A 25,365-nucleotide genomic window follows, 5' to 3' on the forward strand; every position below is an offset into this window, starting at 1 on the left:
CCCACCGGGGAACGGGCAGCGGTCTTCGCGGGGGTCCCGCCCGCTCCGCCCCGCGTGCTCCTATTGGCTCCAGGGCCTGACCCGCCCCTTTCCCGCGGTCTCATTGGCCTAGGCAGAGCCCTGAAGCGTGGAGCCGCACCGCCCTCTACGCGCTCCTGTTGGTTCAGGCTTGTGGCTCGCTCGCTCCCGGAGCTTTCATTGGTCGAGCGGAGTGGCGAGGGGTGGGGCCGCGTCGGAGCGAAGACAACAAAGGGTGGCGGGCAGCGGGAGGCGGGCGGTGGTGAACGCGTCTCGCGGTGCTCCGCTCAGGCCGCGCACCCGGACCTGCCAGCCCCGCTCCAGATGAAGTGTGAGCACTGCACGCGGAAGGTGGGCTCCGCGCGCTCGGGCCGGGGCGGGGGCCGGGGCAGGGGCCGGGGCCGGGAGGAGCCTACGCTCGTAGAGCCCAGGCCCTCGGGGGCGTCGGGAGCCTGGCAGCTCCGAGCGCCTCTGCCTCCGCGTTGTCGCTGAGAGAACCTCCGGGCGCCGGCCCGCAGCTGCCGTTCTCGGGGGTGGAGGCCGCTGAGGGTGGGCCACCCGCGCGTCCGGTTCCCGCTCCCGTCTCCTGGAGGCGGCGTGACGTCGGGGCGCACGTTTATCCTTTCAAAGTACCTTGGAAGCCAAAAACCACCAGACAAACCGACCAACCTTTGCTACCAGTCAGGGCACTTATAGCAGACACCATCCTTGGTGTGAATTAGCGATACGGTGATAAACAGTGTTTTTAGGGGGCTTTATGCTACCTAAAAACTTTCGTGCTTACAGTAACGAAAACGATACAGAAGTGCAGGAAGGAAACGGGCTGGGCCTTCTGCTACCTGGGTAACCACGGTAACTGTGATAGCGTTACCCACTTACTTCTAGGCTGTGATGCACGGGTGGGTTTCTGTTTGTTTTTTCAAAATTGGATCGTATCATAAATATTATTCCATCACTTGCTCTTTCTTTCACTCAACGTTATACAGGAGATACCTTTTCGTAGCATTACACACAACCTTAGTTCGTTGTATTCCAAGTATACACATGTTCAGGTAGTCTGGCATTAATTTACCTGTCATGAGAGGCCACATTGCTTCTAGTTTTCATTTGCTGCAAACAATGCAGGTATAAAGGTGTGTATGGGTGTGTTTGTATGTCCACAATTATAAGTGCTTCTATTTCTGTAGAAAAGATTTTGAGACATTCGATGAATTCATCAACAAGTATGTATGTTTTTTTAAATTCACAGTCAGATTAAAAGTTGTTCTTTCATATGTTCCTTTGCCTTTTCAAGGAATGTAGTAAAAAAACAAAAACCGATGACCAAGAGAATGCATCAGTCGATGTACCAAGTCCAGCCCACGAGAATGGAGAGGCAAGTAGATTTTTCAGTTTTGTATCAGCCTGGAGTAAACAGCTGCTGCTGTTTTTTTCCTCTTTGGGGGCTCACATCACCAGATACATCATTGCTGTAAGAAAGAAAGAAGCAAGAAATGCAGGGGCTAAAAAGCCCCTGCCAGGGGCCAAACGTGCAGGTCAGTCAGTTGGAGGCACACGATCTTCAAGGTAAGAGTACGAAACAGTGTCTCTTCACAGAATACACCAAGCCAAGACATACCATGTTAGGGACAAAGAAAAATGTTGTCCTTGGCTGTTTATTAGAAATAGAGCTGTAATGTTTAAACCTTTTTTTTTTTTTTTAGTGAAAAGTTCTATTCTGTAAGATGGGATTTTAGGTAGGTAATTTATAAAATAATTCAGATTTCCTGATTCTGTAAGTTTATTTTTCTAATGGTTTCTTCTCTCAGTTCTTGAGTTTTTAAGTTTTCCTTAGCTAGTAGTGACAGTTTACAATTACTGGGTACATACCCTGAGCTGGGTGCTAGAGAAAGTGCTTTATACATGTGATCTCATTTCATGCTCAGAATGAGCATTTCAAGTAAGCCCTACTGTTGTCCCCATTTTACAGAGAGGAGGATGCGGTACAGGGAGGTTAAGGTTATTTCTTCCCTTAAAAAGTACTGGTGCCGGTTTTAGAAATGGAGAATTGGCAACATGGAAGAAGCAAGCAGCAGGTTTCCTCTTTAGTTTAGGAGTCCTGATACAACATTGAGTCAGACAGGCTTTGATCGGGTTCTGTCATGTACCAGTGCTGCTGTGTGCTCTGGTGACTGTAGGGCTTAGCAGCCGGGGATGAGACAAGCACCCAGGGCACTGAGGCAGAAGAGAGGCAGGGAGCACCTGGGGCCCTGCAGCCCCAGAGCACCTGGCCTGGGGCCTCCCACACCCACCCTCTGGCTACATCACCGTGGACAGACATCTAACCCTGGGAGCCCCAGTTTCCTTATCAGTGACATGGGGAGTTGGGTTACTTCTCTCCCAGGGCTGTGGTAGCCGGGAGATAATGTGTGTACATGGCTTAAGTGGGCGCCCTGCCAGCACAGTGGGCGGACCCCCTGATGGGAAGAGCCAGTCAGGAAAGTGGCTACTGGAGTGGGCCCTGAGGGGTGGTGAGAACTGAGGGTGGGGATGTAGGGATGGGGTGAAAGCTCATCAGGCACAGGGAAGGTGTTAAGGGCAAGGAGATAGATTGGATGCATGCTTTAAGGCAGGTGGCTTAAGCTGACTAGAGTAGGGGAAGAATAGAAGGAAACTACTTGGGAGGCTAAGGGTGGTGAGGCCTGGGTGGGCCAGCCAGAGTGGCAGAAGCAGGAAAGGGGGCACGGCACAGGGAGCTGAGTGCAGTTTGAGCTGCATGGACACTGAGCTTTGCAGGATGTCAGTCTGGAGCTGGGGAGGGAGAGAGCTCCCTGGAGGCGAGATTGGAGAGGTTGAGTAGGGGCCTGACGCTGCTCTGAGAACTGAGGCTGATTGGAGAGAAGGGCCAATGGATAGGCTTCTGCAGAGAATGCCCGTGTTTAAGAGGCAGCAGGAGAAAGGGGAAGGACCGCAACAGGTGGAAAGGAACCAGGCCTGGCCCTTGAAAGCCTGCAGAAGGATGAGGATGACGGGGTGGCGTGTGGCTCGTAGGCCGGGAGGGAGCCCTGCTGCCCGCGGCGGCTCAGAGTGTGGTCCTGGGCGCCTCTGCAGGGGCAGTGGAGGCAGAGCTCTCAGTGCCGCTCAACAGTACCTATTAGGCACCAGCTGTGTGCCAAGCCATGTGCTCCAGACCCTTGGAGCAGCAGCTCTGGCCCCACCTGGGGGCTTGTTAGAAGTGCAAACCCTTGGGTCCTGTCCTTACCTCCTGAATGAGTATCTGCAACATAACAAGGTCCCAGAGTGAGCGCTGCACAGTGACACAGGGGCACATGGGGAGGAGGCAGGTGACAGTGTGCACTCCTATTCAGAGCTGCTGTGGATGGGAGGGCCACACCACCCCCACCCCAAGCCCTCTCTCACCAAATGTTTGAAAGAAGAATCAATGTACAACCATCAGGAGCTGTTGAAATGGCTCTAGTAGGCTTTAGAATATTCGTATGTTCATCCACCAAATATTTATTGAGTGCCTTCTGTATACAGGAGATGGCAGAGAACAGAAGGGAATGAGACAAGGTTGCTCCCTCAGAGCTTGCATTTCAGGGAAAAGAGGCAACACATAGATGCCAGGGGGTGCTGTTCTGGCAGGTGTCTGCGAGGGTCCGAGGGGTGAGCCAGGCTCTCAGGGAGCATTTCCCTCAGGGAGACCCAGAGCAGGAAGGGCCAGAGTGGCTAGAGGTGAGAGCTGGGAGGAGTGACGGCGATGAGGGCCTCCATCGGAGGTGTGGCTTGTGTTCTGGTGGACCTCTGCCTAGGGAGGGGGCTGCAGGGAGCAAGTGGGCGCAGGTGCAGCCAGGAGAAGACGAAGCAGCCAAGGGTTATTGTCTTGGCGTCTAAGGGAGCAGAGTCACTGATGTGTGAGTGTGAGCGTCACAGCTCTGTGACGCGAGGGCCCTGTCGCCCACGGGTCAGCAGTGAAATACGTTAGTTGTAAGCCTCTCAGGGAGGCCAGTCTGTGGGCTTCCCTGGGAGGCTTCTTTGGGGAGCCGTGGGACTGGGCGAGCTCAACGGGGAGTGCAGAGCAGGCCAAAGCAGCAGCCCCCAGTGGCAGCAGGGAGAGGCGTGGGGGCAGGAGAAGCCCAGAAGTGTAGCTCTCCTCCTGCCACATTTGACGGTGCTGGCCCGCTCCCCACATACTGCCATCCGTGGGACCCTGGTGCCATGGTGGCTGCAGCACCTGGAGCTCCAGGCCTGGCCTGGATGTCTCAGGGATTTTGCACCAGTTTTCTGTATTATGCTTGTGCTGTTACTTTTTCTGAAGAAGCAAGTATTAAAGAGTTTTTGTTGAAGAATCAAGCCAGAGCATCATCTTTCTTTCATAGAAAGGAGAATTCCATAAATTGGCTGATGCCAAGATATTTCTGAGTGACTGCCTGGCCTGTGACAGCTGTGTGTCTGCAGAGGAAGGAGTCCAGGTTTCCCAGCAGAACGCCAAGGACTTCTTCCGAGTTCTGAACCTTAACAAGGTACGGCATCCCGGGCGCTTTCTGGCGCCAGAGGTGGGCGGAGGTCAGGGTGAGGCATGAAGCCTCTGCTGGGGCTTGGGGAGTGCATCTTGGCCCTGGCTCTGTGTCCCTTGCTGTAGTTGACCCTCTCCATAGCCCTGTCAGAACAAAACCGCACCCACAGTTACACTCCCTCATTGATGTGGACAGCAGCTATGGCCGGCACCACCGACCAGGCTCCCCTGGCTTGGGGGAGGCCTCTGAGTGCTTGGTCATGGGATGGTGTGGTGGCTCAGCTGCTGCCACTCTGCCTCTGGGGCATTCTCAGAGGCAGGGCTTCTGTCCTCACAGGCTCTGTGACCTGGGGCAGGGCTGTGGTCCTTCAGCTCATCCCTGCAGACTCAGACTCCCTGTACAGACGGAACTACTCAATGTCACTTGTATTCCAGTAGTGACAGGAAGACAGGTGAAGGGGAAAGACAGGAAACGCGGAGGCAGATGAGGCTGTAAAGCACATCTCTCTTTGCCCTCACTCTGGCCTGGGGTGTTTGTGCTCTCACAGCTGCTTCCCAGGAAGTGTGTGTACCGGCTCTACACACCTTGCCGGGCACTTTGGCCCATGTGAGGCCCAGGTTTTTTCCTAGGTGTACGGACTGCAGGTAACAAATTTTATCTTTTCCAGTCTGTGTATATCTTATTTCTTCTTCTGATGGTATTGTCTAGGACCTTTAAATCAACCTGAAATAACAGTAGTGATAAAAATAGTACTAATGTCAGGACTTCCCTGGCGGTCCAGTGGTTGAGGCTCCACACTCCCAATGCAGGGCTCGCAGGTTCGATCCCTGGTGGGGGAACTAAGATCCCACATGCCCCGTGTGGCGTGGCCAATTAAAAAAATAATGATAATAAAATTAAATTTAAAAAGATAGTCCTAATGTCTTGTTTCAGACTTCAGTGGAAATGCTGGTAAAGTTTCACTATTAAATAGATATTTTCAGAATCTTTTACTATTAAAGAGATGTAGATACTTATACCAATCAGCATTTTGGCTGTAGAAAATGGGTACCCAAGTCAAACTAGCATAAAAAGGAAATGCCTAGTTATTTCATGAAACTGAAAGCTTAGAAGTGGGAGAGGTTGGGGGTTTGGCAGAGTGAGTCAGGGCTGTCATCAGGAAAAAGCAGTTTCTATTTCCCTGCTGCCCTCGGCTCTGGGCTCAGGCTGATCCCCTCTTGGTCATAAATCAGCTCCCTCAGAAGAGGTGATATTTGAGTGAGAATGAAGTGAGGAGTGCGCCCTGGCAATTCCCTGGGCAGGGTGTCAGACAGAGGGGCAGGAAGTGCCGAGTCTGGCTCCTGAAGCTGGGGACAGACCGCCCTCTGCTCTTCCTCCTCCAGTAGCATTTGAAACTTGCACCCCCTTGTTCCTGCTTCCAAATTTATATTAGGGTGCTGCTGGTCACAAACCACAGAAACCATGCCTGGCTGGCTTGGGCATCATAGGAGTTTGTGAGGGAGCTGGAGGTCAGTGTGTGCCAGCTTGGCGCCCTGATGGATTTGTTGGGTGTGGGCTTCCCAGGCGTCACATGAAGGTGAAATCCCATCCAGAGGAGACAGGCAGCCTCAGCGTTGTCTCGCCTGAGCTTCGAGGCAGGGACATGGGGACAGGACCAGACTGTCCTGTCTGTGACCAGTCCACAGGTAGACTGTGGTGGAAGGTGACCACTGAACGCCTCTGTCCAGGTTTCCGCTTTTCCTCATTTGCAGACAGTGTCTGACCTGAACAGTCTCTGTCATGCTAATCCTGCATCTTCTCTCCTCTAATCCCAGGTCAAGGGATCCCACTGCTGACTTTCTAATGCCCGACATGCTTGCTCATGCTGCTCCCCTGGGTTACATCCTGTGTATCCGTGATGAGTCAGCACGCTTCTAAACTCAATTTGTTCATATTTTTCTAGGGATTTCTTGAACTGCCAGCATCTGGTTTTGGATTCAGGGTGTGATAGCCTGGTTTCACGCTTGTTTGTTTGGTATTTATTAAAGACTTCACAGAAAATGAGGATCATCTACTACTTAAAAATTTGCTAAAATTTGCCACTAAGTGACCTGGGCTTGAGGTCTCTTGGAGACAGACCTCAGGGCCCCATTTTCATGTATTTTCATTGTTACGGGTCATTTCAGTTATTTACAGTCCAATATTGTACATAACTTTTATTTTTCCTTTAAATTTATCCATTTTCTCCAGATGTTTGCATTTATGTATAATATCGATGTATAGATTTCTGATTTAATATTGTTCTTAAAGTTGATAAAATCTCCTGGAATGTCTCATTCTTTTCATTCTCGTTTTTTTCTCCTTTTTCTTTGTGCTTGCCAGTGTCTTGTATATTTTATTAGTTTTTCCATAGGGCATCTGTTACATTCTGTTTGTTCTAGACTTTTCATGAAGGTGTCTTACTTTCACTCCCTGTGTAATCACCACATGTACAATGTTCTTCTCTATTTCTCCTAGAAATGTGATACCTCAAAGCACAAGGTGCTGGCAGTGTCGGTATGTCCTCAGTCTCTGCCTTATTTTGCTGCTAAATTCAGCCTCAGTGTGATTGATGCATCCAGAAGACTCTGTGGCTTCCTCAAAAGTCTTGGTGAGGTGCCTTTTGATATTATTTATAGCAAATAAATTTGATTTAATTTGAATTTATAACTTGAGTTTTTAACTGCCCTTTTAATCTCTAGAGTTCGGTTTTCAAGGGCACAGGATAGGTAAGAGCTTCCATGAGAGTTTTGTGGAACATAAGAGGACCGTCTCTCTGACCCATGCATGGTAGGCTGGTGTCACTTACCCTCTTGCCATGCAGATGGGTGTTGTATTACGGCCAGGGCTGGCCCCTCCGGGAACAGCAAATGACCATCTTAGGGCACGTAGCTGGGGACACCTGGGACCCACGCTTGCCCAGCAGTGTCGAGTTGCCTGGCTCATAGTGGTTACAGAGGGCATTTATTTGATGGAGAATCACATCTACAATGATTGGCATCTGGTTTCCCAGGAAGCTTTCTGAAGATCAGAGCAGGAAGGGAATGGGCTATGTCCTTTGTGTGAAGAGTGAAAGGTCAGTACATGAGGACTCAAAGGTGAACGAATACTAGAGTAATACTGCCTCAAACAGCGATAAGAATGCTTCTGTCTTGTCTGTCATGTCAGACTAGAACTTCCCCTCCAACCCAGAGTGTCCTACAGGTGGGCTCAGAAGAGGAGAACTTGAGCCATTTGCCAAATAAGAGTTTTTACTGTTCCTCAATGGATTTTTAAAGATGTAAACGCATTGGGATTACTAATAAAATAAGATGACACATAGACTAAATGTCCTCGCACTGGTCTGCCTGCCTCACTGCTCCGTGTTGCTTTCCACGCAGAGCTGTTTCTCGGTGCACTGCCTGCCACAACCAAAACTAAGGCTGCAGCTACCAGCGTGGACTCCTTAAGTCATCCTTTATGCTTTTAATCTTAAAAAGCCTAAAGTTAGCTTAGTTTTACCAGAGATCAAAGTTATTAGATGCTCTGTCTTCTCATAGTGAAAGGCCCTATTTTTAGGGGGGGATTTTTAAAAAATAAATAATTGGGCATTGTATGTTAATATTAATAAAGAAAATATATCCACAGTGAAACTGATATTTTTAAGGTAACTCTTTAAGGTGACACAATATTTATAATATTTCTTTTTTTTAATTATTTTTTATAAATTTATTTTTATTTTTGGCCGCATTGGGTCTTCGTTGCTGCGCGTGGTCTTTCTCTGGTTGCGGCGAGTGGGGCTACTCTTCGTTGCAGTGCGCGGGCTTCTCATTGCAGTGGCTTCTCTTGTTGCAGAGCACGGGCTCTAGGCACACGGGCTTCAGTAGTTGTGGCACGTGGGCTCAGTAGTTGTGGCACGTGGGCTCTGGAGCGCAGGCTCGGTAGTTGTGGCACACGGGCTTCATTGCTTCTCGGCATGTGGGATCTTCCTCAACCAGGGATCAAACCTGTGTCCCCTGCATTGGCAGGCTGATTCTTAACTACTGCTCCACCAGGGAAGTCCCAAGAATATTTCTTTTTAAGAATAACTGGCTGCTTTTAAGGTTTAGACCAGTTGCAGATATTAAAATTATTTGCTTGCTTTATTTTATTGTAATTATTGAAAGTACATTCTTTTGTCTTAGGTTTATTTTCCAATATTAAGAACTTATTTGCAATAACATGGATGGACTTGGAGGGTATTATGCTAAGTGAATTAAGTCAGACAGAGAAAAACAAATACTGTGTGATATTTCTTATATGTGGAATCTAAAAAAATATAATAAGCTAGTGAATATAACAAAACAGAAGCAGGCTCACAGATACAGAGAACAAACTAGTGGTTACCAGTGAGCAGAGGGAAGGCAGGGAGGGACACTATAAGGGTGGGGGATAAAGAGGTACAAACTATTAGGTATAAAATAAACTGCAAGGATATATCGTACAACACAGGGAATATAGCAAAAAAAAAATTTGTTTTTTGGCCACACCACATGGTTTGCAGTATCTTAGTTCCCTGACCAGGGATTGAACCCAGGCCATGGCAGTGAGAGCACTGAGTCCTAACCACTGGACCACCAGGGAATTCCCTATAGCAAATATTTTATAATAACTATAAATGGAGCATAACCTTTAAAATATGTGAACCACTATATCATACACCTGTAACTTATATAATACTGTATATCAACTATACTTCAGTTTTAAAAAAAGAAAAATATTAAGAAAAAGAAAGCTAGTTAAAAATCAACATAATAAAGGTATGCTTAGCCAGTTTACTCATTTTGTTTATTTTAAAGATATCAAAGACCATTACAGACTGGAATTTAATTTAGCCAGTGAAATTGAAAGAGAATACTGCTGGTACCTTGTAAAATTCCATTAATTTACATATGGAGTACGGTAAGGTGTTTGTGTACATGTAGAGGGGAAAAGAGGAAGCAGGAGAGAGAATATATATGTTTTATTGTGAAAAATGATACGTACTGTTGTTTGAAAGAATGAAGGTCAGAGTCTCCTACTTTGGCAGCTAGCGATGCTTGTGGAGTCTGCCCTTTCAGTTTGTCGCTGACACTCCAGACCCTGAGAATAGATCCCACGTTCTGTGATGTGGAGCCGAATGCGCCTCTCTTCCCTGCAGGGGTGCATTATGTCTTCGATACAACAATCGCTGCAGATTTCAGCATCCTGGAGAGTCAAAAAGAATTTGTGCGTCGATTCCGCCAGCACAGTGAGGAAGAGCCCACGTTACCCATGCTGACCTCTGCCTGTCCTGGTGAGCACAGGGCCTGCGGCTGGGCCTCTGGGTGCCTGAAGCACCTTTTCACATCAGTCTGCGTTTGGGGGCGGGCCTAGGCAGTGGATGAGGTCAGGGGGTCAGTGGGTCTTGGGGAGTAGTTTGAGCCTTGAGTAGTTTTACATCGACCAACATATTTATTAAAAGTATGACATATTTCAAATGTCCAAACAGTTGTAGATAATATGAACACCCATGGATCTTTTGCCAGCTTAAACAGAAGTTACATAATAAAAAATATTTCTTTACATTAACACTAGATTCCATCCTGGAGCACTTTTTAAAACAGTCTTTAATTAGTTTTATTATATAGAGCTTGGTGCCTGAGGTAGAGAAATTTTATCACAGGTTTTTTAATTCTGCAGAAATAGAAAGTTTTGGAATAAGAAAATGTTTAAAGATGATGCATAAGGGAAGGGAGGAAGTGCTGTACTGGTAAGTGACATTTAGTGAAAAAATTATTTCTAAATAAATCAGGTCTGTGAGAGCCCAGGTATGGTCTACATAATCTTAAGTTTTTGTTCACGTTTCTATTTTCAGTTTACCCCTCCTCCCCCACCATGGTTCCAAATTTTTCTAGCATTTTACATGTCACCCATCAATCATTAGGATTACGATTTAATAAAGTCGAATGTTGACATTATGGTGGCTTAGAATTTGGAAATACTTTCCACCCACTCGTAAAACCATGGAAAGGAAATTTGCCATCTGTCCAAGAGGCCCATGGGTTGATTCATTAACTGAGTGATGTTGTTCAGCGGCCCGCGGGCCGGCGAGAGGTAATCAGCATCAGGTGGGGCTTATTTCCGGTGTGTAGGTTGTCCTCCTGGAAAGGTGACCCCCCACATGGATGCTCCCAGCTCTCCAGGCGTGTCAGGCAGTTTCTGTATCCAGAGTCTATGTATAAACTGACTCTAAATGCACACTTTGCTGGACTGTGGTGTCCACTTCTGCATTTACGTCCTTGTAAGTGTTTTCGCAGCTGCTTAGGAGTAGGTATGCACAGCTGACGTCTCGGGGAACCACCTGGCTCTCCAAGGGCACTGCAGAGGTACCCCTGCCCCTGGGATCCCCGCACCGGATCCTTGTGGGGCCCTCACTCGATGCCACACAGCCATTCACTGTGGCTCATTCCCACCCATCCAAGGAAGAGGCAGTATAAAATGACCCGAGCTTGGCCCGTGCCCCCAGGGCAGTGGTTCCAGACTTCCCATTCCACGTTCCTGTCAGCAGGATCACAGGAATTCCCGTGCTGTCCTGACACCAAACCTTCAGATAGCGATGGATTCCTTATGTGGGAGGCCCTGTTGGGATGGAGCCTGGGACAGAAACCTCCACTCCTAGCAGGAACTAGCCCTGCTGACCTGGGTAGTAAGCAGGTGGTTGATTCCTGCAGAAAGCAATGGGCCCTCTGTCCTTGGAGTGAGTGCAGCGCTGGTGGAGACCTGGGCTGTCTGCTGTTGCTGCAGACCAGCCACTCCCCCTCCTCCAGCGTGGTGTTTGCAGCATTTGGTGGTCTCCTTGAGCTGCTCAGGGCTGTTTACTCATGGGTTTGGAGCTTCTCCAAGTTTTCTTCCTAGATAATGATGCATTTTCCTTCGGGAGCTCTTCGTAGCTAAGCCAGTCAAAACTGTAACTGTTGTTCAGGTTTATGCCACCTCTCAAATTCAGGGAGATGAGGTGAGATCTGGTTCGGACCTAACCCTTTTGTAGAATTTGGTGCTGACGTTTTGCTTCCCTGTGACAACTTAGGGAAATTAAAACAACACCAAGTCAGATGATTTGACCTGGCATGCAGAATCAGGCTATAGGTGGTCCTGGACTGACTTGTCAAGCTTCTGCACACAGGGTCCCTATGTCCCAGTTGTGCTTCCTCAGACTGGAGGGCAGCACATCCAGGCCGGGATAGGGACATCTGGGCAGGCCCTTGCTGCCCACAAGCCGATGGAGCACCACCTTGCCGATGTACCTTTGCCCCATGGGGGTGGATGGGAGAGGAGGTATTGAGCTGCTCAGCTCTGGACATGCTCACGGGCCTTGGGCTGTGTGATATCCCGCCAAGAGCACTCATTGAGCTGAAGTGTGGGAAGTAATCTCTCCAACCCAGCAGAGTGTCTGGAGAGCGGGAACCTTGTGCCAGGCACTTCTCTGAGCAGGTTCCCTTTCTGCCTTCAGAGAGGGTCACTGAGAAGAGGTGGGGTAGTCTGACAGGGTGGGATTTGGGTGCCCTATCCACACCCATGCTGCCACCAAGTTGGGGGGCCAGCGGGGCTTACCAAGCCCCATGCCGGTGCTGGTAGCAAGTTCTGATCAGGGGTGCCCATGAGAAAGTGCTAGCCTGTCTGGTCTCCGGTGCCAGGTGCTGCGGACCCTGTGACCCGGTTCCTCCTCCTCATCCCTGTTTGGTCCTCTTCCCTGGCCCGGCCAGGAGGTTCTCCGGGGCCCTGGCTCCTACCACCTGCTGTCCTGCCTGATCTTGTGCGAGGCCTTCACAGCACATAGCACACTCGCCCGCAGCATGGAGCTGGGGTCTGCCTGAGAGCCGAGTCTGCAGGTGCGGGCACTGGCGCTGAGACCAGGGTGCACAGGGGCCTTACAAAGCCAGACCTGTGATGGGAGTGGCCTTGGGCCCGCAAACGCTCAACGACCTTTGATAGTTTTTCTTTTTTCTTTTTACTTATTTATTTATTGGCCGTGCCATGCAGCTTGTGGGATCCTAGTTCCCCAACTAGGGATTGAACCTGGGGCCCCAGCAGTGAAAGCGCTAAGTACTAACCACTGAACCACCAGGGAATTCCCTAGTTTTTCTTTTTTAATGTGAACCATTCCATGTACACGTGCAGAGGCTGGGAACGAGGGGAGCCATCCTCCAGCAGCATTTCTCTTAGGGGCTTCTGCTGGTGACCATGAACATTTCCTGAGTATGCTCAGGCCTGCAAGCAGGTGATGGCTGTGGTTTGAGTTTGTTCAGATGGGATTGGCTGGTGCTTGCTGTTCCTCCTTCTGGGAGTGGGCATGGGGAGGTGGCTGCCCCAGGGTTCTGGTGGGCAGCTTGTCTCCAGGCTTCCTCGCCCCCGCTCCCCCACCGACACCCCTTTCGTGGTGCTGTGGTGTGCACACCAGACGCTCTCCTCACCAGGTCGTGCCCAGCGGGAGAAGGGAGCAGGCTGTTGCTCCTGCAGGTTGAGCTGCTGGCTGTTTGGTCCGCTGACCTTTCTGACCTGCAGTCCACCCCAGAATCTGTGGAAGCGGCGGTGCACTCACAAGGCATTGTGGGAGTCAGCGACTCAGGGGAAATGCTAAGGACTGTGCTGGGCACGCCATGGGCACGCTGCAGGTTGTGCTGCTTATTGTATGTTGCTTGGGGAGTGTGGGTTTCTCATATTTCATTGTCCTAAAAGTGGGCAGTTACTGGGCTGTTAATTTCCAATAGGTGAGTGAAGCTGGGTAGGCCTGGTGACCATTGGCTCCTGTCTGAGCTGTGGCCACCCATCCTGGCTATGAGAACAACTTTGTAGCTGGCAAGGTGGAGCTGGAACCAAGCCGCCCAGGCCGCCACCTCGTAGCTGCTCCTCCAAGGCTTGTTCTCGATTTGGGGAGACCTGCTACCCCAGCTCTTACCTTCCTCTTGCTCTGTTCTCTCTGGTCTGGGGCCGAGGGAGGCGCGCATTCCCGGCACCCTCCGGTCTTGTGGCAAACGCACCTGGGATTCCCGTGGCCAAGCCGCTGAGGAGAGGCGGCCTGGTCAGAGGGAGCCTGTCACGCACTCCTGAAAGAAGACGTGTCCTGCTCTACGCCGGGTGAGGCAGCCACGAGGAGCTGACACGGGGCCCTTCCCTCCTCAGGCTGGGTCCGATATGCTGAGCGGGTGCTAGGTCACCCTGTCACCCCCCACCTCTGCACTGCCAAGTCTCCCCAGCAGATTATGGGATCCCTGGTGAAGGACTACTTTGCCAGACGGCAGGTAAGCCGGCCTCTTCCTGAAGGGCAGCATGCAGGTCAGGCGACGAGCTTCCCTGTGAGGACAGGTGCTGATGGGAACTGAGGGCGAGCGAGGGAGGGCAGGGGAGGTTCCACCGGGTGTGCAAGGTGGTCTCAGCCCCAGGCCCTGCTGATTGAGGGGGCATCGAGACACCTGGTCACTCAGCTTCCAGCTTCTGGCATTGCCACCAATTCCTGCTCAGCCAGGGGCACGGAGAGGGGCGGCCTGGTCTCTTGGGAAGCATCTGGAAAGTCTGCGGGGAAAATGGCTGGGCGTTCATTTACAGTCCAGCAGCGGCTTGTTGTCACGATGTTTGGTCACCATGTGCATAGTTCAGGGGAAACAGGCCAGCTTCTGGCTTCTCCCTGTGAATGTCCAGGCAGCAGGTCTTGAGCGACGTGGCGCCGTGAGTGGGCTTGGGGGTGCTGCGGCTCAGGAACTTGGTCTGTGGGAGCCGGGGCTTGGACCCCGAGAAAGCACCAGGCCTGCTCCCTTGCGGCATGTTCTGGCTCCAGCGCCTTAAGCTGCCCCCTCCCTTCTGCATGGCCCCCAACATGGATTTGCTTTTCCTGCACAGAACCTGTCCCCAGACAAGATTTTCCATGTCATCGTGGCCCCTTGCTATGACAAGAAGCTGGAGGCCCTTCAGGAAGATGTTCTCACGGCCTCGAGGGGTTCCCGGGGCACTGACTGCGTGCTAACCTCAGGTGAGGGTGGGGCCTCGGGAAAGGCAGCAGGGGGAGGCCAGCCCCGCGGCCGGTGCATGTCCACGGTGAGGGCCTGACACACAACCACACTGGGGACACTGAAGCTTCGTCCTTCAGAGCAAAGCAGAAAGCACATGTGTGACCGGGGACACTGCTGGGGGACTCCTCATGGAGGCCCTGCCCCTGGACTTGTGCAGAGAGCCCGCACCACCTTCTCAGTGTTGGGATAGGAGTGATTCCCTGGAATCCTCAAGAGCCATTCAGAATGCTGCCATCAGTTGAGGGGTAGATTAAGTCTTTTCTGAAGCCCAGGTGGGTGTACTTCAAATGGCCTTGAAAACAGGTCCCTACGGCATGGAGGCAGAGTGGCTGACTCTCTGGCAACCTCCGAGGACAGTGGGTCCCCTGACCAGAAACTCCCCACATGGAAGCCCGTGGAAAGGTGCCCACCGCACAGGCTCCTATGGCGGTGATGGGGGTGAGTGGGGTGGGAGAGCCTCAGCCACAGCCCTCTGCTCACCTTAGATGATGGGTTTTCCTAAGAAGCACACTCGGGCATCTTTTCTTTGAATACAGTAGATTTTACTCTTTTTCACAGATGTTCAGTCTTCTCACACACACCTGACACCACAGCAGTTGGTTCAGGATACACCCTTAGTGTTAAGGGTTTCTTTAGGATCCCTTGTGCAAAGGGAGATACAAAAGTGGTCCTGATTTTCGATCGGTCTTGTTGCAGATAACTGTCATCCTATCCACATGAAAGCTTTCCACTCAGGAAACAAAAACACCGGGAGACGTTTGTAGAAGCCCCCGTTTCAGGGGCAGAAGGAGGAATTAGACTCTTCCCTGGCATTTCATCAGTGTTACTTTGCATCTGTTGCCTGTGACAGGCGTGATGACCAAGGTCATTGTAACCTAGAATGTCCTCCGGGGGAAGGAGGTGACACCGGGAGCAGCTCCTGAGGAAATGTGGGCCATGTCCTGTCATGGCATCTTATGTTGCTTCTTTGTCTGTAGGTGAAATCACTCAGATGATGGAACAAAGTGACCTCTCGGTGAGAGACGCTGCTCTGGACACTCTGTAAGTGGCTTTGCAGGGAGGGGCACCCTTGCACCTTGGGGGCCTCCTGTGTGACCTTGTGACCTCTGCCAGGCGCATGTTCCAAGGCCTCCCTCCTTTACAGTAAGGCCACGTGCCACACTGAGGCATGGGTGTGGTGAGGCCCCTGGTCTGGGGGACCATTCCCTTTGTTGCCCCACTGCGTACGACCCTTGGCTCTGAATAGAGCACGCGCAGCACCATGGAGTGGACACCAGCACCCCCCACTCCTGAACTTCACATATTCCTGACGTTACACCTGGACCTATGGGGGATGGGGGGGCACCTCCAGACACAGAGTGGCTCCCTCAGGTCCCTTTGCCCAAGAGCAGCGGACTGGGTTTCTGCCATCAGTGGTGACCCCAACCACTGACCGCACTCCTGCTGCATCCTGTTCCCCAGAGTGCACACAGCCTGCAAGAGCACGCGAGGGCCACAGGGCACACACGGGCTGCGCAGCAGATCCTTCCGGCAGTGATGTCAGGCCCACGTGTGGCACTGGTGTGGAAGGCGGACTGTAAGCATAGGATGTAAGCGACTGGTGTGCCTGTGGCCAGAGCCCGTGCTTGGGCCCAGGCTGACCCAGAGGCCTCGTCCTCACTGGGCACAGATGGTGTGCCCTCTCAAGTGGCCCTCAGATGCCTAGTTCTCGTGCCCCGAGTTGTGAGGTTCTAAGGGTCATACCTTGACACACATGCAGCCAGAGGAAAGGAATCATTTGGGTAGTAGTGGGCGCGCCTGCACCTGCAGGCTTCACGTCAGCCAGTGAAACCCAACACAGATGAGGTTTTTGCCCGAAGTCAATACTTGTAAAGGTTTTCGCGACCTTGGATCATAAAACTTAGGGAGTTGGATTTAACTCTTGCTGTCACTTTTCCTGCCTGGTGAGGTTTGGAGATATGAAGGAAGAGGAGGTTAGGCGCCATGACGGAGCCAGCTCCGACGGATACCTGGCGCACATCTTCAGACATGCGGCCAAGGAGCTGTTCAACGAGGACGTGGGGGAGGTCACCTACCGTGCCCTGAGGTGCGTGGGGCTGGGGCGGCCTCTGTCTGTCTTCCTGTGTGGTCAGCACTGCCTGTCAGGTGTAAATTCTATAAATAGGACCCCCGCCCCGCAAAGCCATCTGCAGGTCAGGGAGGGAGGTCCTATTTATAGAATTTACACCAGTCGAGATCAAAAGGCCTTTTATGTGTTATTCACAGACTTTGAAATTTTGCTGACACTCCAAACTTAGATTGGAAATAATCCTCAAACCACAGAGGAAGGACCCTACAGATCAAAGTCTGTGTTGTTCATTTTATAGGAACAAAGACTTCCAGGAGGTCACCCTCGAGAAGAGCGGGGAGGTTCTCTTGCGCTTTGCTGCTGCTTATGGCTTTCGAAACATCCAGAACGTGGTCCTAAAGCTGAAGAAGGGCAAGTTCCCGTACCACTTTGTGGAGGTCCTCGCCTGTGCCGGGGGTAAGACTCAGGGGCCCAGGCTGAGCTGGGCACCTCTGAGCCCTGTAGGAAACGGGCCCAATTGGCCACCCCCAGCCTCACTCAGCTCCAAGGGCTTTGTGGGAGTGTGGATGCTGCCCTGGTGGTTGTGGCGTGATGGTCCCTCTCCTTCCCTCACACGCACATATTGGAAAGTGCAGGCTGGGAGGTGTCACCTTGGAAAACCTCTTGGGGACATGGTCCCAGAAGAGAGTTGCTTGGGTGGCACCAGCTGAGAGCCGGCTTGTGTGGCAGCTGGTGTCGAGAACACTGAGACTGCCTGGTAGCTTGAATGGCCCCTACTTCCTCCAGCCAGGTTTGTCAGTGAGTGATAGGAGAGACCCGTGTGATGGATGGAGGCCCATGAGAGGGGGTAGGGGTCCCGCAAGAGGACCTGCTGGTGGAGTCGGGCAGGAGGGAAGCGTGCGGCCCCCATGGCCCATCAGGCCCCTTGGTGGTGATAGAGCCAACTCGGGGTCGGGGATGTCTGTGCCATTCTGGGGTGGGGGGTGCCCACAAGATACGTAGGTGGAAATACCTGGGCGGGGTGACGCGGATCCAGGTGCGAGACGGGCTCGGAGAGGAGGCCCCAGTGCGGGTAGCTGAGGGCAGAGAGGCGAGCGCTGGCCATGGGGGATGGGCAGCCTTGGAGACCTCACTCCAGGGACCAGGACATGGAGGGCAGATCCCATGGTCTGAGCGGAGGAGTGGACAGGAGATGAGGACGAGGAGGCAGCGGGGGAGCTATGGGCTTGAGGGGTCCATGCAGGCCCTCCAGGAAAGGCACCCCGATCCGGGTAGAGGCTCAGCAGGACTCACTTGTGCCCTGTAGTTAGGGCATCAGCTGGGGGAGCAGGAGCTGGGATCTGAGGAGAGAGAAGCAGGCCCCTGGGGAAGTGAGATGTGAGGTCCAGAGGGCAGCTGTTGGGTGCAGCCAAGGGATAAGTGGAGGGAGGTTTGGAAATTTGCTGCAGGTTCTTTTATTTTTATTTTCATGTTTTTATTTATTTATTTGGCTGTGCCGGGTCTTAGTTACGGCATGCAGCATCTTTGTTGCTGCATGTGGGATCTTTTAGTTGCGGCATGCTGGATCTTAAGTTGCAGGCACGTGGGATCTTTAGTTGCGGCATGCGAACTCTTAGTTGTGGCATGTGGGATCTAGTTCCCTGACCAGGGATCAAACCCAGGCCCCCTGCATTGGGAGCGCAGAGTCTTAACCACTGGACCACCAGGGAAGTCCTGCTGCAAGTTCTCTTAAATGAATTTTTATCTTAAAAGTCATGACATCATCTAACACGTTTGAAAATAAGTAGCATCAATACATAGGAGGCATGTTCTTTATTCAGGCCGAGGTGTTAGGCTCATGGGTCTCCATCCACCGTCCCCGCCCGCCCGCCCCCCCCACCCCGTGCAGCCCAGATGTGGATGCACACACTATGTAGACACCAGTGATTTAGCTGTTCATTAATAATTTCTGTGCTCTCCTGGTTTTGATAAATTTCAAGAGAAACTAGCCACTCACTTCTAAAAGGTTGGCAAGTTATTTCGGCTTTAGATAAAAACATTTCATGGGTAATGTAAATAGGAGAGAATAGGAAGCACCAGGGACTGTGAGCCTGTGACCGGGGTCTTGGGGCCCAAGGTCCAGCTCCAGGCTCTGGCCACAAGACACTGCACACTGCTGTCATTCTTCTCTCTTCCAGAACCACCGTTCCTTTAAGATGAAAGGTGGGGGACTTCCCTGGTGGTCCAGCAGTTAAGACTCGTGCCTCCACTGCTGGGGGCGAGGGTTCGATCCCTGGCCAGGAAACTAAGATCCCACATGCCATGTAGTGCGGCAAAAAAAAAAAAAAAAAGTGAAAGGAGGGGAAGAGTAAGTTCCCTTTGTTTTTCAGGGTGCCTTAACGGCAGAGGCCAAGCCCAGACCGAGGATGGGTGCGTGGACAAGGCCCTGCTGCAGAAGATGAAAGGCATCTACGCTGACATCCCCGTGCGGCTCCCGGAGACCAGTGCCCATGTGCAGGAGCTGTACCAGGAATGGCTGGATGGCACTGACTCCCCCCGAGTCCAGGAAGCCCTGCATACCGCGTACCAGGGCCCAGGGCATCCTGCTAACAGCCGAGACATCAAGTGGTGAACGTCGAGGAGGCTGGGAGTCAGGCCTGTCAGCTGCCTGAGGATGGAGGAGCTGCCACGTGTGGGTATCAGAGACACTGGAAGAAAACAGCTCAGCTTTTCTCTTATTACTTTGGTTTTTCAGAATTCTCTGCTACCCCCATTTGTCAGCAGCCCCCTCCCTCAGTTTGATGAGGTGCTATCTTCGTAATATATATGTGATTGGAATATTTTAACGTGAGAGAAGGGTACCCCAATTTGAGTTTCCTTTAAGACTGAAAAATTCCAAAGAACAAGAATGGAGGCAGAGTACTGTCTTCTGGGCTTAATGAAAATCCAGAAAGTGTCCTGTGAACAGCCAAGACCCCAGAAGTTCTGATTCACATGCCTCAGAGAGATTTGATGTGGAAATGACAGGAAGCGGGCAGGATGCGGGGGTCTATGGTCTGCCCAGTTGGCTGTTATTTTTACCCACTTATTTTATTCTTAAAAATGTTTTTGCCGGGCTTCCCTGGTGGCACAGTGGTTGAGAGTCTGCCTGCCAATGCAGGGGACACAGGTTCGTGCCCCGGTCCGGGAAGATCCCACATACTGCGGAGCGGCTGGGCCCGTGAGCCATGGCCGCTGAGCCTGCGGTTCATGTTTTTGCCAGAATGTGAATAAACTGCATCCTTTAGGAATCGGGGCTCATAAATATGAATCTGGATTTTCAGCTTTTCTGGAGAAAAGGTTCTGGCAACAGTGGGCCACGTTCCTCACTGCTGTGGTGTCCAGAGTGCAGTAACAGCCGCCTCCTGGGACCAGACCCTCTAACTGTGGCCCTGCAGGCTCTGGCAACTTATGTCCCAAACTCATGCTTTCACATTCAGTCTTTAAGTGAACTCACCTTGAGGCAGAGGGAGGCCTGCGAAGGGTGACAGGTGTTACAGATGGAAGGATGGAGAGGCAGCTGCCCTGCTCAGGCTAGGCTGTGTGGTCAGCAGTCAGCCTCCTCCATCCTTCCTTGGGTGGGGTCAGGCAGGTGACGGCCCTTCTGACCCTGAACTTGGATGAGGCAGCTTCCTGATGGTCCAGCCTCTCCTCGTTCTCCTCCCCGGTGTCCTACCCACACACCGTGGGCCTGGCTCGTCCACGGGGCTTGGTGAAGCCTCCGTGGCTCCTGACAGGACTCCCCCACCTGGCATGTAGTGCTCACGTGAGCTCGCCTTAAAGAAAGGTGGAAGAGAGCAGTTTACCCACAAACAGAAAGGGCTAGCAAAGAATTGGAAATTATGGAATCATGGAACTCCATGTTGGGGTTCATCCTGTGAAACAAAGATGTCTGTGGATAGGCCTCCAGTTCGTTGTTCAAAGCACTTGAATTTTGTTATCATGGGTGGTGACGTTCTTCTTGGATCCCTCAGTGCTGTAAAGCCTGGGCTGTTAGATTTCCTTCATCTACTCTATGTTGTATTGTACCTGTATACCTATCTGGGTTGACAACTGGATATAATGTGTGAAATTGTATATTTTTTGCTTTCAACCTATATACAATTGGGTTTCTATCCTCTACAGTAACTGATTATGGAATAAACACTTGAAGAGTGTCTGAGTGTGGAGAGTGCGTGAACCAGATGCTGACACCCCAGCCAGGGGCCTGCGTGTGCCCTCCCTCACCAGCCCCACCCAGGCAACTCCCTCGTGGGAGCCAGCACCAGCCTGGAGCAGGGGAGCGTCTTTGCCCGAAGCCCTCCTCGGGCCAGGGATGCCAGGAGTCGGGTGGGGCTGCTCTTCTTGCTTCGAAAGCCACCTCTTCCAGCTACAACAGAAACACCCCTGGGCCAGGCCCCAGGCTGGGAGCTGGGGGTGGGGTGGGGGTGGGGCGTTCGTTAGCACATGCGGCGTCAGGTCCTACCTGCAGCTGACCTTTGGTTACAGCTGCATGAGAGGAAAGTGGAATGAGGATTGGTTTTCCTTCAGTATAACTCAAGTGATAAGAGCAGTCACGGTGAGGGGTGGTGCCACGATCTCGGGCAGGGGGTGTCTGCTAGTGAGCAGTGCTATCCTGGCATGAGGGGAACAGAATAGGTCCAGATTCGTGTCACTCCCAGCAGCTGCCCTGCGGGAGTGCTGTTGTCTGAGTCCTGGTGCCACTGACACCTCCAGTGGACCGTGATCATGTCCTGTAGGTGTGTGAATGTCGGTCATCCTGTTGAATAGCTGGTCTCTAGTGCCCTTGCTCTGGACCATATCTGAGCCCAGATTTCTCAATTCCATTTCCTTCAGGCTTGTCAGCTTGGTCCAGTTCCAGCCAGTGTAGATACTGGTGCTTCCTCCTCAGCTTTGCTGGAGTAAGGATTGGAGTTCATGCACTGCCCACACATCAGTTTGATGCTGGCCTAGGGTGTGAGGCAAGGGCACTGCCTGTTAATAGGCTCTTAAGTTCTGCCACTGACTTAAAGGTGTTCCGTGGCCTCACCTGCTGGCCCAAAGCTGAGCAACAGAAGCTTCTGGACACACCGCCTGCAGTGAGACCTCAGGTCTTCACACAGTCCAATCAGACGCAGGTGAGGAGTGTCTCACCTGGTGAGGGGACTGCAGCTCAGGCAGGCAGCTCATTTGCCTGAGGCACCTGGCCACCAAATGTGAGCTCCCACCTTGGGCCCAACCTTGGTACTTAGATGCCACCTCCTTCCACACAGGCGTTGGCCTTGCTCCTGATCAGCAACAGCAGACATAGCATTCATCTAAAGCAAATGAACCCTCAACTCTGATGTTCTGGGAAGCAGAGAGCACAGTCTCATGTTTGGACAGAGACTGGCCCCTGGACTTTCTGAATAAGGATAAGCCATGTGTTCTGGGGTTTTTTTTTTAGTTTTTTGAGTCATAGATGTAGTGTACTGGATAAGAGACCCCTGGCACTAGTCTTTCTAAGGCTACACTGAAGCTGTGAAAAGCCCGGCTTTTTAACTGAGAAAAAGTGTCTTCTTTTCCGTGTCCCTGTAAAAAGTGTTCCACGTTAGTTTTACATGGATGTTTCCAAGAGCTTGATGAAAGAACTCAAGCACAGCGTTCTCAGAGGGAAGGCTAGTTGCACTCAGTGAGTCATGCAAGTAGTGAATTGTGTGAGACATAAAGCACTAGCATTTCTAAGGCTGCATTGAAGCTGCCAGAAGCCTAGATTTCTTCAAGGAAAAACTTTTTCTTACCATCTCCTTGTAAAGACTTCCTTTTAAATTAGATTTATATAGACTTGTCTTACAAGCTTCATGAAAACTTTTAGGCACAATGTTCTCTGAGTGAAAGGTAATTATTTTCAAGCCGTACGTTTTAAAGACAAGGAGAGCAGGTACCAAAACGGAAGTCCGATTTTTAAATTGAAATCAAATTGCACATACACATACATGCATGTGTGCACACATGTATGTGTGTACATGCACGTGTGTGCATATATACACGTGCATAACTATGCACATATACATACATACATGTGCACATACCCATGCATACACATACACGGACATATGCAGGTACACATACATACAGGTATGTGTGTATGCATATACACATGCACACGTGTATTTATGCATACACATGCGTGTGTACACATATACACGGATGTGTGTACATATATGTGTGCACAGACATACACAGGCATATGTGCGTGCACATGCACATATACATGTGTGCACAGACATGCACATGTAAGCATATAAGCACATATACATATATATACATACACACATAAGCATATACTTGGGCACACGACCTATGAAGTATTGGTATCAATGAGAAGAGCAGGTGCACTTGTGGGCAGTGTCACTCTCAAGAGCCTTTCCTATGACAGTAGCCGCCCAGGGGCCCAATGGGCAGTACCTGAATGAACCCTTTTCTGCATTTGTATGAAGAGTAAACAGTCTGCACTGAAAGCTCGTCGGTGGAGAAGATTAAGTAATTGTCCTGACATGGGATTCTAGAGGTAAAATGTGCATGATGGGACATCTCAGAACTAGAGTATGAGCCCCTTTGGTCTCCTTTTTTTATTTTATTTTTTATTTTAATTTTTTTTGTCTGCCCTGTGCGGCTTGTGGGATCCTAGTTCCCTGACCAAGGAATCAAACCAGGGCTCTCGCCAGTGAAAGCTTGGAGTCCCAGCCACTGGACCGCCAGGGAATTCCCCTAGTCTCCTTTTTTTAAAGCCAAACTGGGGGACAGGATGGGAGGAAGGACATTAAAAAGAACAAAGAGATCAGGAAATCCCTAACGTGGCTCCCTCTGGGATGGGGGGGAGGGGAACATTGGTGATCAGGTGGCCTGCCAGGGTCTCAGAGTTACCACCTATCCTGTGCCAGACTATGTCCCTGTGTCCCACTGCTCGGGACACAAGAGAGGGAGACAAAATGGTCACAGGCAAAGCAGATTCTACCGAGATTTGAACTTGAATCTCTGGATTCAAAGTCCAGAGAGCTAACCATTACACCTTAGAACCATATGCCACTGTGCCCCTTTGCTGGCCACCCTTGGCCCAAGTGCCCCTGGGAAGGGTCAAAAGGGGTTCACAGGTCCCACTGAGATTTCGACTCAGATCGCTGGACTCAGAGTCCAGAGTGCTAACTGTTAACATCATAGAACTAGCTGCCAGCCCTAGACACCAGGGTCCACAGGCCGACCTTGCCCCACAGCTGGGGACCCAAAAGCCAGATATAGCAGGCAAAATGTAAGCTCATAGCAGAGGATGGTCTCGATCCATCGACCTCTGGGTTATGGGCCCAGCATGCTCCTGTTGCGCCACTCTGCTGTAATGGCCCTCCCTCTGAGCCTGCCTGTAAGAAGCCCTACAGGCTCCCTGGGGTACAGCCCAGAAGACAAAAGAAAAGGCAGGGGGGAGGGCGTCTCCTGCAAGTGCCCTTTTAAGAATAAAGTGGATTTTTGCTCTCTCTCCCTCAACTTCTTACCCAGAGAAATCTCTGAATTCACATCCTTTTCTGCTGTTTAAAAAAAGTCAAGAAACACAACCTTCAGCCCAGAGTGTCTTTGGACAATGGTGGCAGGTTCTGTATTGCAGCGATGCTGGTTGGATTTCGGAAAAGAACAAAAGCAACGTTTCTCCCCATCATTTGAAAAAGACTCCTAATTTGTCCCAATTATCAATAAACTATTCTTTTAATTCGGCTTCTTCTCTTGACCTGCTTCTTCCCCATGGCCAAGGAAGCTGTTTTTTCCATACAAAACTGCTTAAAATTAAAGTGTTATGAAATCTTGCTGTTCAGCCTTATAATTTGAAGGAAAAATTAAAAATAACTTTGCATTTCAAAGAGGTAGAAACTATTCCCCCAAGAACATTCTGGAAATAAATCCTTTGGGGGAAAAATCGCTGAATTTGTGCTGAACCTTTTCATGGAAAAAGTGTCCATGGAACTTGCCGTTGCAGATAGTAGGGTGTCTCCTCTCTCAAGCCAACAGAATCATCAGGAAAAAGAAACACAGAGACTGAAACTGCTGGAGTTCTATGGCCAGACTATGAGCACCAGGACATTCAAAGGACATGGAACTATTTCTCTCTTTTTTTTAACTTTTTATTTTATATTGGAGTATAGTTGATTAACAATGTTGTGATAGTTTCAGGTGTACAGCAAAGTGATTGTTATACATATACATGTATGTATAATTTTTCAAATTCTTTTCCTATTTAGGTTGTTACATAATATTGAGCAGAGTTCCCTGTGCTATACAGTAGGTCCTTGTTGGTTATCCGTTTTAAACACAGCAGTGTGTACATGTCAGTCCCCAACTCCCTAACTATCCCTCCCCACCACCCTTCCCCGCTGGTAACCATCAGTTCATTCTCTGTTTCTGAGAGCGCAGGACCAAAGCGAAGGAGCGCTCCGTTCCCGCTGACAATTGTGCCCAACTGCTCGGGAGGAGGCCGCCCCGCTTTCCGCCTGAAGCCCCGTCGAACTCGGGGCCCCAGGCCCCCTGCCAAGCGTGGCACCCGCTCCACTCGTCGCCGAAGGAGGCGGCGGACGGCGACCACACGGCCTCAGGCTTAGCCTGGACCTCGCCAGGTCTCGGCGGAACTGGGTTCCTCCCTTTGCACGGCGTCGGAGGTCACGTGGGCGCGATCACGTGGGAGGGCAGTTACGTGCCCTGCGTA

The 25,365-nt window shown here is 51.1% G+C and overlaps 1 protein-coding gene across 1 annotated transcript; it reads left to right on the forward strand.

Annotated features, from left to right (window-relative positions):
• Positions 1-223: 223 nt before the first annotated feature.
• Positions 224-20,818, forward strand: NARF (nuclear prelamin A recognition factor). Its single transcript, XM_081219910.1, has 11 exons — positions 224-369; positions 1,313-1,397; positions 4,381-4,520; positions 7,011-7,143; positions 9,691-9,825; positions 13,692-13,810; positions 14,406-14,535; positions 15,553-15,616; positions 16,524-16,661; positions 16,942-17,099; positions 19,013-20,818. The coding sequence occupies exons 1-11, from the start codon at positions 343-345 to the stop codon at positions 19,252-19,254; spliced, it is 1,371 nt and encodes a 456-aa protein (XP_081076036.1). The 5' UTR covers positions 224-342; the 3' UTR covers positions 19,255-20,818.
• The last annotated feature ends 4,547 nt before the right edge of the window (positions 20,819-25,365 follow it).

The sequence above is a fragment of the Mesoplodon bidens genome (genome assembly GCF_964165515.1).
Source record: "Mesoplodon bidens genome assembly, chromosome: 19".
Lineage (NCBI taxonomy): Eukaryota > Metazoa > Chordata > Mammalia > Artiodactyla > Ziphiidae > Mesoplodon > Mesoplodon bidens.